Source organism: Dama dama, chromosome 8, assembly GCF_033118175.1.
Source record: "Dama dama isolate Ldn47 chromosome 8, ASM3311817v1, whole genome shotgun sequence".
In the NCBI taxonomy this organism is placed as follows: Eukaryota; Metazoa; Chordata; class Mammalia; order Artiodactyla; family Cervidae; genus Dama; species Dama dama.
In genome coordinates, this window is record NC_083688.1 from 8388650 (window position 1) to 8405863 (window position 17214).

The window sequence follows — 17214 nt, forward strand, 5'->3', positions numbered from 1 at the left end:
GATGTGTTTGATTTTAATGCTTGCAATGTTTCCTTATGACCACTCATAAAATCTCTACCTTTTTAGTTTTTAAAAACATACAGATCCCTAAGTCCTAACCATGCATGAGGCAGGTTCCATGTTAATCAAAGACTTTAGCCACTGTATCCAACAGTCCCTGTGGTAACTTCTTGAGTGTATTTGAAGATTGCCAGGGCCTAATGAGCAGCTTCTTATGGTCCAGTGGTCCTGCTGTTCCATAGGAATTTGTTCTGTATGCTAGCTGCCTGATTTCCACAACAGCCATATTTATTTGTGTTTACTGAATGCTCAGCTCTTATCATCATCTATGGTGATTAATCAGCCGTAGGGTCCTCGTGTGCTTGATGCATGTGTTGCTTGTTTTCTTAACTTACATTTACTAGCAGAACTGTCTTCTTTGTAGTATTGGATACCCTGTGGTGACTTTGGGCTTTGGCTTCAAAAGTTACGTAAGCTACAAAATGCGGTTGAGGAAGCAAAAAGAAGTGCAAAAAGAGAACGAATTTTACATGCAGCTTCTTCAACAAGCCCTCCCTCCAGAGCAACAGATGCTACAGAAGCAAGAAAAAGAGGCTGAGGAAGGTAGGTCTTTACTCTAAAGCTGTTGGCTCAATAGGTTAGTTCTTAGTTTGTTTGTCAGTAGTATTTTTTCAGAAAAGTTGGTAGGGCTTTGGAAAATTACCATGGCTTTTTGTTTTTTCTGGTGTTCCTCTTTAGGACTGTTGCTTTGCTTGGTCATGAAATCCAGAATATGTATGATGTTTTCTGCCTAGTGTCTTAAGACCATGTGCTTTTAAATATGTTTATTTTTTTAATTTATTTCATTTCCTTTTATAGTTTATTTTCTATTTTAATATTTTGTTATGAAGATTTAAAAATATTTATTCTCAGTGACACTAGTATATGTAACTATGTGCATTTGTAATTGAAGCAAGCCAAGTATAAGCCAGATAGAGATGTAAACACAAAATTGTTTTACAAATCAGAATTCTTCTAAATAGAGCAAACATGGCTACGTTTTATTTTAAATGGTTTGTATAATGCAACATGGATCTTAGAATGACCTTTTTCTAATACAACCTCTCTCATCAATATGTAACCAATTCAATAAGTAAACAGACAGCAATACCAGTTTTCTTTGGTTTTTGTTTTTAGTTGATACATGACAAAATCTTGTTCTCTGGTGTGGTGCAAAATTATCTCTTCAAGTACACTTTGTCAAGTTTGAATATGTAGACCTATACCGAAAATTCATTGTAAAGCGTCCTAGTAAATGATAACAGACTTATTACTTTAACAATAGAGGCAAGACAAAGGATAGGTGCTCTGTATGCTAACATCACACCTGTTTGTTTCATTTAATCTTTCTTTTCAGTAAAGTTATTAAATTTGCTTAATCCAAGCATCTTTTTAAATGTGGCCTTTTAAGATTATGATCTGCCTATGTCCTGTCACCCCAGTGAGAGACAAGTTTGATTTGACTGATAAATGAGGTATAACTGAATTGTAAAATCCTCATATTCTTTTCAAGGTCAGAACTTTAATGACTTGGTGTTTAGAAATGATGTTGATTTTCTAAATGTGCAGCTTCTCAAATTTTTTTGGCCTTGCTTTCGAAGTTAGCATAATGTGGTATGGTTATTGCTTCTGAATGAGTTTGCAACTTAACGTAGTGTGTTTCTAAGTGTAGATGATGCAGTTTGTTGAATCAATCCATTTTGTTTTTTTACAACTAAATATTCCAGTGTGGGTTTTTTTTTTTTTTTTTTTGCTTGTTGGTTTGTTTTTGGTATTGTAGCAGCCAAAGGATTACCTGATATGGATTCCTCAATCCTCATACACCACAATGGAGGTATCCCAGCCAACAAAAAACTCTCTACAACTTTGCCAGAGATAGAATACCGAGAAAAAGGGAAAGAAAAAGACAAAGATGCCAAAAAACACAACCTTGGAATAAATAACAACAATATTCTACAACCTGTAGACTCTAAAATACAAGAAATTGAGTATATGGAAAACCATATCAATAGTAAAAGATTAAATAATGATCTTGTGGGAAGTACAGAAAATCTCTTGAAAGAGGACTCATGCACTGCTTCCTCAAAAAACTACAAAAACGCCAGTGGAGTTGTGAACTCCTCACCTCGAAGTCACAGTGCCACGAACGGGAGCATCCCTTCCTCATCTAGTAAAAATGAGAAGAAGCAGAAATGCGCCAGCAAGAGCCCCAGCGCTCACAAGGACCTAATGGAGAACTGCATCCCTAATAACCAGCTGAGCAAGCCGGATGCGCTGGTGAGGTAAGGGGTGCTGTGTCCTTACCACACTTCCCATAGGCTGGACTTGGGTCTCGAGAAGCATATTTCCGAGTAGGCCTGCAGGGATTGTTTGTGATCAGATACTGTGACAGTGAACTCTGTGGTGTTGAGACGTTTAGTGTTTCTTCCCCACGGGTCTGTTGGTCACCCGCGCCATTGTCCAGGAGCATTGACTCCAGCCCTTTCCAGTGTTTTCAGTGTGAGGTGATAGTGATTACTTCCCACACTTGACAAATTTACACATGACTTGATTCTTCTCGTGGTTTTGAGAGGCGTATCTTTAGTCTTTTTTCTCTTTGCATATCCAAAGATCATGTGGCATAGACACGAAAAGAAGAGTTTGTGGCCTGTTCATGCAAATCTTTGTCAGACAGATACAAAAAATAATCTTTCTAAAAATTCCATAGGTAAATGCAGTTAATCCTTGAACAACACGGGTTTGAACTGCGTGGGACCACTTATATGTGTTTTTCAGTAGTAAATACAGCAGTACTACATAGCCCCTAGTTGGTTGAGTTTGCGGATGTGGAGGAACCATGGATATGGAGGGCCAACTATAAATTACACTGGGAGTAATCTGCATATTGTTCAAGGGTCAACTGTACAGTGTTAGATATAGATTTTAATTAGAAATGTTTCTTTTCCCATGTTTAAGTTAAACATTGTTGTATTACCTTGATTGGCTCAGACTTCATTTTTCTATCTTTTACGTATTTTATAAAATACACATACGTTCCTTTAACTTCGTCAGTCAGTCAGTTTAGTTGTTCAGTCGTGTCTGACTCTTTGCGACCCCGTGGACTGCAGCACGCTGGGCCTCCCTGTCCATCATCAACTCCTGGAGTTTGCTCAAACTCATGTCAGTCTAGTTGGTGATGCCATCCAACCACTTCATCCTCTGTCATCTCCTTCTCCTCCTGCCTTGAATCTTTCCCAGCATCAGAGTCTTTTCTAATGAGTCAGTTTTTTGCATCAGGTGGCCAGAGTATTGAAGTTTCAGCATCAGTCCTTCCAATGAATATTCAGGACTGATTCCTTTAGTATTGACTGGTTTGATCCCCTTGCAGTTCAAGGGACTCTCAAGAGTCTTTTACTTCATATCTTTCAATTTGGAAATTGAGATCTGAACTGGAGCTTTTTAATTTTTTTTCTCTTTATTATTTTTTAAAATTGGAGTGTAATTGATTTACAGTGTTGTGTTAGGTTCTGGTGTACAGCAAAGTGATTTAGTTTACATATATCTATACATTCTTTTTCATGTTCTTTTCCATTATGGTTTATTATAGGATATTGAATATAGTCCTCTGTGCTATACAGTAAAATTTTGTTTTTCTATTTTATATGTTGTAGTTGGTATCTGCTAATCCCAAACTCCTAATTTATCCCCCTACCCCCTTTCCTCTTTGATTACCATAAGTTTGTTTTCTATGTCTATGTGTCTCTTTCTGTTTTGCAAATACGTTCATTTTGCCGTATTTTAGATTCCACATATAAATGAAATCATGTGGTATTTGTCTTTCTCTGACTTAGTTCTCTTAGTATAATAATCTCTATATCCATCTGTATTACTGTATATGGCATTATTTCATGGAGCTTTTAAAAAGTACATAGCTCAAGAGGGCCGCTGTGACTCCCTCTCTCCACTGAGTTATCTCATGTTCCTGTTTGGCTTGTTTCAGAGCAGACAATTTATCAGGGAAAGTTTCTAGTATTATAAACTATATGAATTAGATTAATAATTTGTTTTAGTTTTCTGATTGGCAGCTAGATAAAGGGAAACACAGGTGGATTCTACTCCTTAAGGCTCTAGAGGTTTCGTAGCCCATGGCCACTATTGGAAACATACCGTGCTGCTGCTGCTGCCAGGCTGACATTCACGTGTAATGTTTTTGACATTCTGCCCCATCATGCCCTGTGGAGAAAACACTTAGCAGACAGCTGTCTTTCATTTGCCCAGGGGAAAAAGACCAATCAGTTGACCTTCTATGTCAAAGGGAATATCTCACAAATTTACTATATGCTATAAGTGAAGCATCTGCCACCAGCTTTTTAACATGCTCTCTCCTGCACAGTTTTAATAATAGCAGTCAAGTCAAAACAGTTTTCCTCTGTTGGGTGTTAAGAGAGAGCAATCAAGGCTCAGTCCTGTGATACCATCTCACTTGGGCCCCACTTGTCATGTTGGTTAACTCTACTGCCTCATCTGCCTTTAGTAAAGAATTTCAAGGATGGCCTGTTTTCCAGTCATGGGTCCAGTGCTCCTGTGCCCGCTCCTGAGGTGTATCCCTCTTCCTGTGGTCACTGATGTGTATTCTGCTGTGCCTTGATCTGAAGGGCTCCAGAGTATTACTCTGTTTTAGGGATACCTGCTGTCAAATACATAAATATAAAATATTAAATAGTTTCATAAGCTTCCATGGGATTATTTTCAACTTTTCATGTAATATTATAAAAAATAGATGATATAAATATCCAACAATAGGGGAGAAACTTAAATACTTAGAGTCCATCTATTTGATGGATTTTTAATACAGACATTAAAAATCATATTTTAAGACATAATATAGGATTGTGCTTATAATATTTCATGAAGAAAGTAGAGAGGAATCTTACTGATAGCATTTTGTTTTTCTGATATACACAGAGAAAGAATTTGACGGGAAAGGAGCCAAAACGATAATAGTAGTTATTTCCCCTTGATAGTATTGGGGCTTTTAGTTTTTCTTTCATCTTTCATGCATTTTCAAGTTTTTCTGTGATAACAATGAAAGTTTATGAAAGGAAAATATATCTTCCTTGACTTCATATATGTTTTGATATTAAGACTCTTAACGGATCCAAACCTGACATGCTTGAGCTGTTAGCCAGAGAGTGGATTTGTTATCTTGAGATGGAAAAGGCTGGGCTTGAAGTCTCTTCGACAGTCTGTACATGAATTCTTCGCTCTTGCAGGTACATCCAGGGCTGTGTACAGGTCCAGGCTGGCTAAAGGGATAAGACTGATTGTCCCTTTTATAAATTTTTAAAAAATTACTTGAAAACCACTGTTGTATTATTAGTAGTAAATGCAACACATTCCACATAGCTATGTGTGTCTCAATAACATGGTTGAAAACTGCTATATTTGAGGAACCAATTCATTGAATTTGCAGGGGGGAATTCATTAATATACCACTTTCAAAGAGAAGTCTTGAAGATTGGTATGGCTGTCAAAGTAAGGTCTGATGGTCATTCCCTGTGAAGGAGGAAGCAGTCCTTTGGGTCTTTTCATTGTCTCTCCAAGCTCCAAGCATGTTCTCTAGTGTGCTGTATACCACAGACTGACAGATGACTGCACAAAGGCCAAAGCTGGCCCACTGACTGTTTTTGTAAAATAAGTTTTGTTGAAACGTAGCCACACTCATCCATTTGTGTAGTGTCTGTGGCTGGCTTATGGTGGCAGAGTTGAGTAGTTGTGACAGAAACTCTTTTGCCTACAAAGCCAGAGATGTCCCTAGCCAGCAACTAAAATGTATGCTGGTAGATTGCTACAGTTGGGGAAGGTGAGGAACTTGGCAATAAGCATTGCCTGTAGGCCACTTTCCAGGAAAAGTTTGGCAACTTGCTAAAGCATCTTTTGGTTTGAGAAATAAGTATCTTACAAAATGACCCAATTTCTGCCAGCTTGATTTCTGAATTCTTTACCCAAGTTATTTAGAGACAGACTTAAAATATTGGTAGCCAAAAATATTTTTAATTTTGACATGGAAAAAATTCTGTATATAAACAAAAAAGGAATGAGGAAGATCAGTTATTTTAACTAAGTGCTGGGTTAGAAAGGAATCATGTAAATTAGAATGAGGTTTGCTCAATTTTTTTCTCCAGTGGTCAGTTTTTAAATATTTTCAGTGTGCAAAAAATTATAGAAAATTTAGGTGGAAAAAAGGAGACATATGACACAAATCACTTAAATTTTTGTTGTATTTTCATCAACTGAATTTGTATAGATGTGGCCATAGCGTTTGTGTAGTTTTTTTGTCCTGATTTTTCACCTAAATTATGTTGAAATCATTTTCCCAACTTAGCCTAACCCTGGTTTTCACTTGATGTGGAATATTCCATGGCAGTTCTATATGATCATTCAGTGATCTGTCTGAGGTCCAGTAGGTCAGAGTGTAACACCTGAGCTGCTTTCCTGTGGTCTCAGGGCCTGCAAGCAGAAGAGCCAGCACTTCTGTGCTTGGCACAGTGCTCCCTCTCAAACACAGCCCAAGACTGCAGGGTTTCTTGTTTGGGACTTGTTACTTGTTTCAGTTTCCTGGTTAAGGGAGAGAATTTAAAACTGGGTGCAAAATGTAAAGTGATCCATATTCTGTAGAAATGTTGAAGTAGAAGTCTCTATGTTTTATTTTCATCCCACCTTTTCTTTGTTTTTGTGTTCAAGACAGATTAATCTTTCTTGATTCTCATGCTTGCTCTTAGTAAGATATCAACTCTTCAACGTATTTGAATAATGTTTGGTGTGAAGAGTCGTAAGGGAAAAGTATCCACACTTTACCTAAAAGAGATGCATTTAACGAAACTGAGTAGAATTTAAAATGTTGTGGAGATATTTAGACCAGCCTTCCCAGCCCTGTCATTTCATCAGTGAAGTAAACAAGCCCTGGAAGATTAAATGACTAGTCCTAGTAACCAGCTGGAGGGACAGTTACAAGGACCAGAACCAAAGTTTCTTGACTTCTGCCTTTGCTATTAATAGTGTGCTGCTTAAAAAAAAGTTATATCAACCTGCTTTTTTGTTCTGGTTTTTAAATTTTTTTACATATTCTTGTGTTTTTGTTTGTTTCAAATATATATACATCTAAAGTTGGCACGAGGATTGGCCCTGGAGCTGAATTTTCTGCTCTTCTGGCAAAAATCTGTAGAAGAAACGCTTAGAATTTCAGAATTTGTTTAATTTTCCTTTCTTCTAGAGAGATACTGTTTTGTTTTGTTTTTTTTTGAGAGATACTGTTTTAAGAGTTTCAAAAATTCTTCCTCTTGCCAAAGACACAGGGGTGTATTTATTTCTGAACAGAAGGTAGCCATCTGCTGGTACCCTTGAAAGTTTATAGAATCTCTAAGAATGCAACTCTCATTAGGATTCCATGGGAGTTAGTCTGCTTCAGACACCCTAGAGCCCCCTAGCAGGGAATTTGCTCTTTAGGAATAAACCTGGGATAGGCCTGAGCAGACCCGAGAGCCTCAAATTGGAGAACTTAAGATAGGGGATGTAAACATCAACTTACCCTGGGGAAAGGCCACCGGTGCCTGCTTGAAAGGTCTGAGGCATGGGCATGGCCTTGGTGGTAAGTTCTGAGGGCAGAGGTGGGGGTAGCTTTTCTTCAGGGGAAAATGGAAATCTGGGGAATGCTGTAATTTATTGAATAGTCATTTTTTTTTCTTCTCTAAATTCATTTGGCTATTTCAGGCACACCAAAATGTTATTACTTAAAACTTAGTTTGTTCATACAGTTCTGCATAGATGGAGACTTAAGAGCCTTGGGGGAAAAGTAGAAAATGTTTATTAGGATTTTTCCAGTAAGCACTAAGCAAGTATGGTAGCCCTGCCTCAGCAAAGGTGGTGGTGGGGCGGTGGGGATAGGGGTTCGAAGGGGTAGAGAAGCTCTTTAAGAAATTCTAACTCATTCACTTATACAGAGAAGTGTTTAACTTACATTCATACCCAGTAACTAACTTATATTACCACTTCTGGGTCTTAGGGAAATATTTTAGGAGCGTATAGATTGACGACAACATAGTTGATAAATAGGCTTTATAATGTTCTGGTTCATCAGTGAACATATTGATTAGTATTGTGTTTTAGTAGGCTGTGATATGAGTATTTGTGACTCATCTCTTTCTAGTTTAAGCTGGTGGGTGAGCAGAATGTCACTGGCCTTCATTCCACTTTCTAGCCATTATAAATCCTGTGTTTAAGTTTTATGATTTTATGTTTTTCTTATGAGGGACAAAGATAGCAAAAGCTAAGAACAGCCAACTTTCTTCTTTGATGGGACTTGGCTGGTGGCACAGATGGCCCAGGTGGTTTGACTAAGCAGTTCTCAGTCTTTGTACTTCTGAATTTAATCTTATCTCCAGATAACAGTGTTTTAAATTGTTATATAGCCTCTGCCTTATAGAAGACTTCTTAGTATGGTCTTGCTGTTTGGGAACAAACAACAGACAATTTATACTACTTCCAATTTTTCATTTCCCCACATTTTAAGATGTGTGTGTACGCTCAGTCATGTCCGACTTTGCAAGTCCATGGAATGCAGCCCGCCAAGCAAGAATACTGGAGCAGGTTGCCATTTCCTTCTCCAGGGGATCTTCTGACCCAGGGATGGAATCCATATCTTCTGAGTCTCCTGTGTTGGCAGGCGATTCTTTACCACTAGGCTACCTGGGAAGCCCCATTTTAAGACATCTACAGACAATTTAAAGTTAGATATCCACTGAAAAGAAAGGGCCATGTTTTTAGATACTGATTTTTAATTATCAGTGGATTCAGTATGATTTTGGTGTGAATAGCTGTGAAGAAAGAGCATAATAAAGAGAGAATCCAAGAAGCCTCTGTTTTGTCATCTTAGAGATTGTAGGCACAAAGCGAGGATAGAATCCAAAGCTGAGACCTGACTCTGGGGAAGAAACAAGACAGTGCAGTCAATTCCAGAGGGTAGAGCCTTTGTGCGTTCGCTGGGGTAAGTACCCGGGGAAGGTGGCCTTACATGGACTTTTCCAGCCTTCTCTCAAGTCCCTGAAGAGTCCTGCGTGGGGGCCCACGGTAGTTTAAGTGGGAAACGTTACAGAGGAGAAGTGGAAGTGGAAGTCGCTCGGTCGTGTCTGACTCTCTGCGACCCCGTGGGCTGTACAGTCCATGGAACTCTCCAGGCCAGAGCACTGCAGTGGGTAGCCTTTCCCTTCTCCAGGGGATCTTCCCCACCCAGAGATCGAACCAGGTCTCCTGCATTGCAGGCGGATTCTTTACCAGCTGAGCCACAAGGGAAGCCCTGAAAGGTGGAAACGTATCTTAAAAAAGAATGTAATGGAAAGACCTCAAGATGGATTGTTAAAAGGGAGGAAGTAGCAAAACTGATCAGATAGTATGACCACATTACAAAATATGGGTAAGTATTGTTCTTTACATACGCAGAAGATTATTTGAAGTAGTTTATACCAAATGGTCAATTATAGTTGATTATAGTAGATGTTTACTTTCTACATTGTCTGTTTCTACATACTTTGAATTTTTACACAGGCTTATTATGCCCATAATAGAATGTAAGCTCAATGAGATTAAAAGACGCTTACTCCTTGGAAGGAAACTTATGACCAACCTAGACAGCATATTAAAAAGCAGAGACATTACTTTGCCAACAAAGGTCCGTCTAGTCAAGGCTGTGGTTTTTCCAGTAGTCATGTATGGGTGTGAGAGTTGGACTGTAAAGAAAGCTGAGCGCCGAGGAATTGATGCTATTGAACTGTGGTGTTGGAGAAGACTCTTGAGAGTCCCTTGGACTGCAAGGAGATCCAACCAGTCCATCCTAAAGGAGATCAGTCCTGACTGTTCATTGGAAGGACTGATGTTGAAGCTGAAACTCCAATACTTTGACCACCTGATGCGAAGAGCTGACTCATTTGAAAAGACCCTGATGCTGGGAAAGATTGAGGGCGGGAGAAGGGGACGACAGGGGATGAGATGGTTGGATGGCATCACTGACTCAATGGATGTGAATTTGGATAAACTCTGGGAGTTGGTGATGGACAGGGGGTCCTGGCGTGCTGCAGTTCATGGAGTCGCAAAGAGTCAGACACGACTGAGCGACTGAACTGAACTGAAGCTCAATGAGGCCAGGGACCACCTTTGCTCTTGTCTTCCCCTTTTTTCCTTTGCCATAGTATATGGTGATTGGCACATGGTAGATGCTCAGTAAATACTTACTGAACAAATGTCACCTTTGTCCAGGAAAGATAATAGGTGGCCAAGGGAGGAAAGATGGGCCTCAGTAATTGCAGTGCGGTGCCAGTGCCATGTAATTCAAAGGCTTTTGAAGTTGGGAAACCTCAGTGTTACATTAGACCAAGCCAAGGACCTGCTATCTAGTGTCAAACTGTTTGTTGTTCTTGAGTAAGTTGTTACTGACTTTATTTCTAAAAAATAAAGAGTTTCCACTCTTAAGCCCCCTTCCTTGCTGTGCAAGAGGTTCAGGAATTTCTGGAAGTTACAAGGGCAAGGGGAGAAAACTCCAAGGGACAGCTGTCGAAAAAGCCATTTTTTTCTGACAGTGGACTGGTTATGCTGCAGGGCCAGGGAATCTAGGCACAAGCCACATGTCAGCCAAGAACGCAGAGGAAATCTGTTTGCCTTGTCTTATTCCTCTTTCCTGGTGGCTCTTGCCTTCTCTCTTCCTGCTTAGTCCTAGCCGTTCTCTTTGTCTTTGTGGTAGCTAGAGAGAGAGAACTCAGATCCCACATTTCTGTTCCAGAACCTTCCCTCCAAGGAAATCCCCTTGGTTAGAAAATGTGTTGACTGCCCTGTATTATCATCTTAGGTGGCAGAGAGAAAGTGGTATATTGGCTTGTTTTCTTCTGAATACATTTCATTTGAATACATTTTGCTCTGTGTCAGGAATAGTTTGTGAAAGAAAATCTGACCTTGGGAGACAGTGACTGGGGCTTTGGACTTGACCCTGGCTGCTTTCCGCCCGTGTGCTGCCTGTCGCCTGTGCTGACACCCTCTGCCGCACAGTGACATGCCTGGCACTGTCCCCGTGAGTGATGGCTGCCCAAGTAGGCCTTTCCACTTCTACAGGTGCATTTGATCATTTATTCATAACAGTATCATTTCCAGCCTAGAGGTAAAACTTAGTAAAATACATGACATTTCAGAAAGATTTTAACTAGACACTTAGAGGTTCTAGTTAGATTAGATTAAATATCTTGTATGTAGCTATTACTTTAGTAGCTGTTACTAAATTATTTGGAAATGATTAAGTGGAAAAAATAAGTAGTGGAGTATATTTCTATTAATATTTAGTAAGTTTAGTGTCTCTGTGGAAATATGTTTCTGATTTATATTAGTCTAGCATTGTTTCTGAGCCAACGTGTTGTCAGATCTGATTGTTTTCATTTCCTGCCATGCTTATAGTGTTTAAGGCACCTGTAGGTTTTACTTGGTTAGCTTTGTTTATTATATTAATTCATAATATAGTTTGAATTTGTTTTAATCATTGCAGTGATTTTAAACTATAATATTCTGGGATATAAATGCAGTCATAGAAGCATGATAATTTTAGACTTAAGCAGGCCTGTTTCACAGCTTGGAAACCACTCAGCACTTGAGGAGCGAGGCCTTAATGCATCTAAGCCAGTGGTTTTTTTAGTGTCTGCATATCCGGGTGATCACAGGAAATAATTATCTGTGTTGCATAGATAAATTATGAAATTACACATAAACTATTTGATGGGGTGAGTCCACATTAGAAACACTTTTATGTTGAGTACTGAGATTTTATTCCAACAATAGGAATTTCTGATTAGACAATTAGAAAGTTTCCTCCCTAGAATTCAGAAGGAACTGCTATAAAATTTTGTGTTAAATTCTGAGTCAGTGTGCCCCATTGGCACATAATGAATTGAGATTATCAGCTAAGGATTAGGGGTGGATTCCCTGAAGGGGAGGAACTCCAACGAAAAGGAACTGTGGTCTTTAAATGTTACTCACGCTCTCATTTAGAAACTAGATATTTGAATACTTTGACAGCCAGTGTGAGCATACTTCAGTCTGTGCAAATCTCTCGGGGATCTCTGAAACCTTTTTGCTAGCCAGCTGGGACTCTCAGAATTAAAACAAGTTTTAGTTTCTTTTTTGTGAGAAGAATGACAGCTCCTTACTCTCAGGTGCATTTCTCCTTTCTTGGTAGAGTGCTGAAGCAGATTTGAAATAGAAATACATGCAGCGAACTGAGAAGGGCCCTTGTCCTTCCTCTCCCCTGCCTCTAGAGAGGGTATAGCAGACTCAGACACGTATAGGAACGAGGCAGGCCCTAGGCATGAGCTGGGGGCCAGGGTTGGCATCATTCACAATCAGTACTGTCCCTGGCATCCCGGAGTTTGAAAGCACATGCCCTTCCAGACAGGACAGCCAGTTGTTGCTCTGGGGAATTGTAGGCCCAATGTTGCTAAATCTTCTGATATTTAGAAGAGATGCCAAAAATAGATATCTTTATGTGAAATGTCACAGTTAAATATTATTTTTTTTTTTAAATATTTTTTTTACTTCATGTAGAAGAAGTTCAAAGGAAACATGTTTATGGGCCAGATTGGTTTACTGGTTTATAACCTGTGCACCTGACCCTTCCTGTTATTCTTGTATTTTGTTCCATCCCCCCACTGACCGCATCAGTCAAGACTGGACTTCGTAGAAAGGACTTTTCATTAGGGACTGTCTGGCAATCCCATGAGCTAGTCTGCCGTGTGTTAGTGGGACTTTTTGCCTTCTCCTATCCTTGAGCTCCTTGTGCTCCTGGAAAACACGCACCTGTTGACAGCTCCCCTCCAGCGTGAGAAGACTGCTCCCTTTTTTGTTGGAATCCTCAACTCCTGACCATGAGGTTCTCAGACCACTTAGCAGGAGAGGGAGCAATCTTGTGATAAGAAGGGTGGTTGAGTCTCTGTGCATGTCGGTCAGTCATGTCTGACTCTTTGCGGCCCCATGGACTATACAGTCCATGGAATTCTCTAGGCCAGAATCCTGGAATGGGTAGCCTTGCCCTTCTCCAGGGGATCTTCCCAACCCAGGGATCAAACCCAGGTCTCCTGCATTGCGGGCGGATTCTTTACCAGCTGAGCCACAAGAGAAGCCCAAGAATACTGAAGCCCAAGAATACTGAAGTGGGTAGCCTATACTTCTCTAGGGGATCTTCCTGACCCAGGAATCGAACCCAGGTCTCCTGCATTGCAGGCAGATTCTTTACCAACTGAGCTATCAGAGGTGTTCCTCAAATGATACAGTATAGAGGCCTCCTATGCCTAAGGATGGTGACTTCTTCCACATCAGGGTGTTTTTCTGCCATATTCTTGGAGCAGACACCAAAACAGGGGACATGAGACTGGTCATTCACAGATTTCACAGACCAGCTGGGTTTGAATCTGGACTTAGACAAACTGTTGCTTTGATAGGGACTGATGGATGGGAAGTAATAGTTGATGTAGATTTAGGAACTGAGGCATTTTCTACTTCAGAAAGTTAAGTTCCCCTTTTTTGGAGTGACCTAAAAAGTTTAAGAAGTAAAATAGTTGGGTTTTCCCTAAGGCTTTCAGATTATTCTGAAACTGGCCTGTGATGTGGGCAAATCTGAGAGTAACAGTGAATGTTGAAAAACCATGCAGAGCAAACAGCTTCCTCTTTAAAAAAAAAAAAAAAACACCAAAAATTTTCTCCCAATCAGAAAATAATAATTAAAATATTAAAAATAAGTTACAGATGTTGATTACTTCCAACTTTGAAAATAGAGATGGCCACTATCTACATACACATCTTCTCAATCTTTTTTCTTTTGCATACATACTTATTCTTTTCACAAAATGGAGCTCATATACTATGTATACTGTTTTATAATTATGTTTTCCCACTGATTCTGTCATGAGTATTCTCCCATGTCATTGAATATTCTTCATCAGTGGTTTTTTAATAGTTGCATGTCAGTCAGACCCATGAATGTACAATTTATTTGGCCAGTTTTCTGTTGAATATTTATTTAGCCAATTTATTTAGTCAATTTTCTGTTGAATACTGATTTTTTCTTAGTAGAAATACTATTGCAACAAACACACTTTTACACAAATCTTTGTATCTCCAGCCTGGGAATGGGATGCTGTATCAGCAGATACAAACATTTTGAAAACTTTTGATATAAATTGTCATATCTGACCACATCCTTTAAGGACCTTACTAAAAATACTAGTTCATGGCATCCCTAGCTTTATGCTTCAGGGGCTTCAAGAATTCAGTTTCCCATTTCCCTGAGTGGCCAATGAAATCCTCTAGATTGCCTTTCCTGTCTCTTTTTCTTCCTTAACGCAAGGGACAGCTTAGGGAGCAGAGACCTAAGGTACTCTGTAATACGGTTTCACCTAGCAGTCAGGTCATCAGGTAATTACTTATTTTTGATACTTGTGCCTGGTAAGCAATTGTAGTAATCACAGTGAAACCTGAGGCAGCTTCATTTCCTTATTTCCAAAGTTGTGGTTAATTGGATATACTGGAACAGCTTCACTTGTTCAGTGTAGGCCTCATTTACGTTGAGAAACATTCGTGTCTTTATGTGAATGACCCATGCTGCCTATCCTATCAGGGTGAATGACCTGGAAAGAGGGGAAGGGAAGGAGTTGGTGGAGAGGGCAAACAGTATTTCTTCTGGGGACAGAGCTTTGATTTATGAGCTCAGTTTCCTGCAGAGACAGCTGCGTGGTCCCTAAACAAGTCTTGTCTTGTATGATTAATGTATGCTGGGGATCTCCTGATGGAATTAGGTACTTCCCGAGATGAAGCAGTTGCTCTTCACTCATTCTTTTCATGTGCACCTGCCTTCCTGATAAGCAGACGCTCCTTTACCCCTGTCTCCATCAGCCCCTGTTTAAACTAAAAATCTGGCAGCCTGCTCCAGATAGGTTGTTTCCAGAGCCTTGTATATCATAACACTGACCCTGTTCTATTCTAAGCACTGAGGAGATGGACACAGAGTGAGGGTTAGAGATGTGGTCTTGGAAAGATTGAAAGAAACTTTAGAAATACACTTCCAGCTTCTAATTTTAGACTACCGTCAGTCCCTGGCTTCAGAGAATTTATACACTTTTTAGAAATAAGATAACATGCACAGGAAAAGATTAAAAACCAAAACAGATTTAAACACGGCACAGGGCAGGGGGTTAGTGCCAAGTGAGAAACACCAACAGTAAGGGTTTTCAGATTTCAGAAGGATGGAGAACATTGGGCCCTTAGAAGTCAGCACTTCATACTGGAGAGTTGGTTTGTTTTTTGTTTTTTTTTAATTAATTTATTTTTTTATTGAAGGATAACTGCTTTTCAGAATTTTGTTGTTTTCTGTCAAGCCTCAGCATGAATCAGCCATAGCTATACATATATCCCTTTCCTTTAGAACCTCCCTCCCATTTCCAGCCCCACCCCACCCCTGTAGGTTCATACAGAGCCCCTGTTTGAGTTTCCTGAGCGATACAGCAAATTCCTGTTGGCTATCTATTTTACATATGGTAATATAAGTTTCCATGTTACTCTTCCCATACATCTCACCCTCAACTCCCCTCTCCCCATGTCCATAGGTCTATTCTCTGTTTATCCATTGCTGCCCTGTAAATAAATTCTTCAGTACCGTTTTTCTAGATTCCATATATATGTATTAGAATATGATATTTATCTTTCTCTTTCTGACTTACTTCACTCGGTATAATAGGTTCTAGGTTCATCCACCTCATTACAACTGACTCAAATGTGTTCCTTTTTATGGCTGAGTAATATTCTATTGTGTATATGTACCACAACTTCTTTATACATTCATCTTTTGATGGACATCTAAGTTGCTTCCACATTCTAGCTATTGTAAATAGTGCTGCCATGAACAATGGAACACATGTTTCTTTCAGTTTTGGTTTCCTCAGGGTATATGCCTAGGAGTGGGATTGTTGGGTCATATGGTGGTTTTATTCCTGGTTTTTTAAGGAATCTCCATACCGTCTTCCGTAGTGGCTGTATCAATTTACATTCCTACACACAGTGCTTAATCGTTCCCTTTTCTCCACACCCTCTCCAGCATTTACTGTTTGTAGACTTTTTGATGATGGCCATTCTGACTGGTGTGAGGTGATATCTCATTGTAGTTTTGATTTGCATTTCTATAATAATGAGTAATATTGAGCATGTTTTCATGTGTTTGTTAGCCATCTGTATGTCTTCTTTGGAGAAATGTCTGTTTAGGTCTTTTTCCCACTTTTTGATTGGGATGTTTGTTTTTCTGGTATTGAGTTGTATGAACTGCTTGTATATTTTGTAAGTTAATCTTCTGTCAGTTGTTTTATTTGCTATTCTCCCATTCTGAGGGCTGTCTTTTCACCTTGCTTACTTTTGGTTTTATTTCCATTACTCCTGGAGGTGGGTCATAGAGGATCTTGTTTTGATTTATGTCATCGAGTGTTCTGCCTATGTTTTCCTTTAAGAGTTTTATAGTTTATGGTCTTATATTTAGGTCCTTAATCCATTTTTAGTTTATCTTTGTGAATGGTGTTAGGAAGTGTTCTAATTTCCTTCTTTGACATTTAGCTGCCCGGTTTTCCCAGCACCATTTTTTGAAGAGGCTGTCTTTGACCCATTGTATATTCTTGCCTCCTTTGTAAAAAATAAGGTACCCATCGGACATGACTGAGTGACTTCACTTTCACTTTTCACTTTCACGCATCGGAGAAGGAAATGGCAGCCCACGCCAGTGTTCTTGCCTGGAGAATCCCAGGGATGGGGGAGCCTGGTGGGCTGCCGTCTGTGGGGTCGCACAGAGTTGGACCCGACTGAAATGACGTAGCAGCAGCAGCAGCAGCAGAGGTGCGCGGGTTTATTTCTGGGCTTTCTGTCTTGTTCCATTGATCTGTGTTTCTGTTCTGTGGCAGGACCACACTGTCTTGATGCCTGTAGCTTTGTAGTGTAATCTGAAGTCAGGAAGGTTGATTCCTCCAGCTCCATTCTTCTTTCTCAAGACTGCTTTGGCTATTTGGGGTCTTTTGTGTTTCCATATGAACTGTGAAATTTTTTTTCTAGTTCTGTGAAAAATGCCATTGGTAATTTGTT

The 17214-nt window shown here is 39.6% G+C and overlaps 1 protein-coding gene across 2 annotated transcripts in view; it reads left to right on the forward strand.

Moving 5' to 3' along the window:
- MACO1 (macoilin 1) overlaps positions 1–17214 on the forward strand; it is a 65023-nt gene that overhangs the window by 21871 nt on the left and 25938 nt on the right. For both annotated transcript variants that reach the window (XM_061148242.1, XM_061148241.1), the window contains exons 5-6: positions 425–603; positions 1820–2321. In XM_061148242.1, the coding sequence (XP_061004225.1) occupies positions 425–603; positions 1820–2321 (681 nt within the window). The remainder of the gene's footprint in view (positions 1–424; positions 604–1819; positions 2322–17214) is intronic.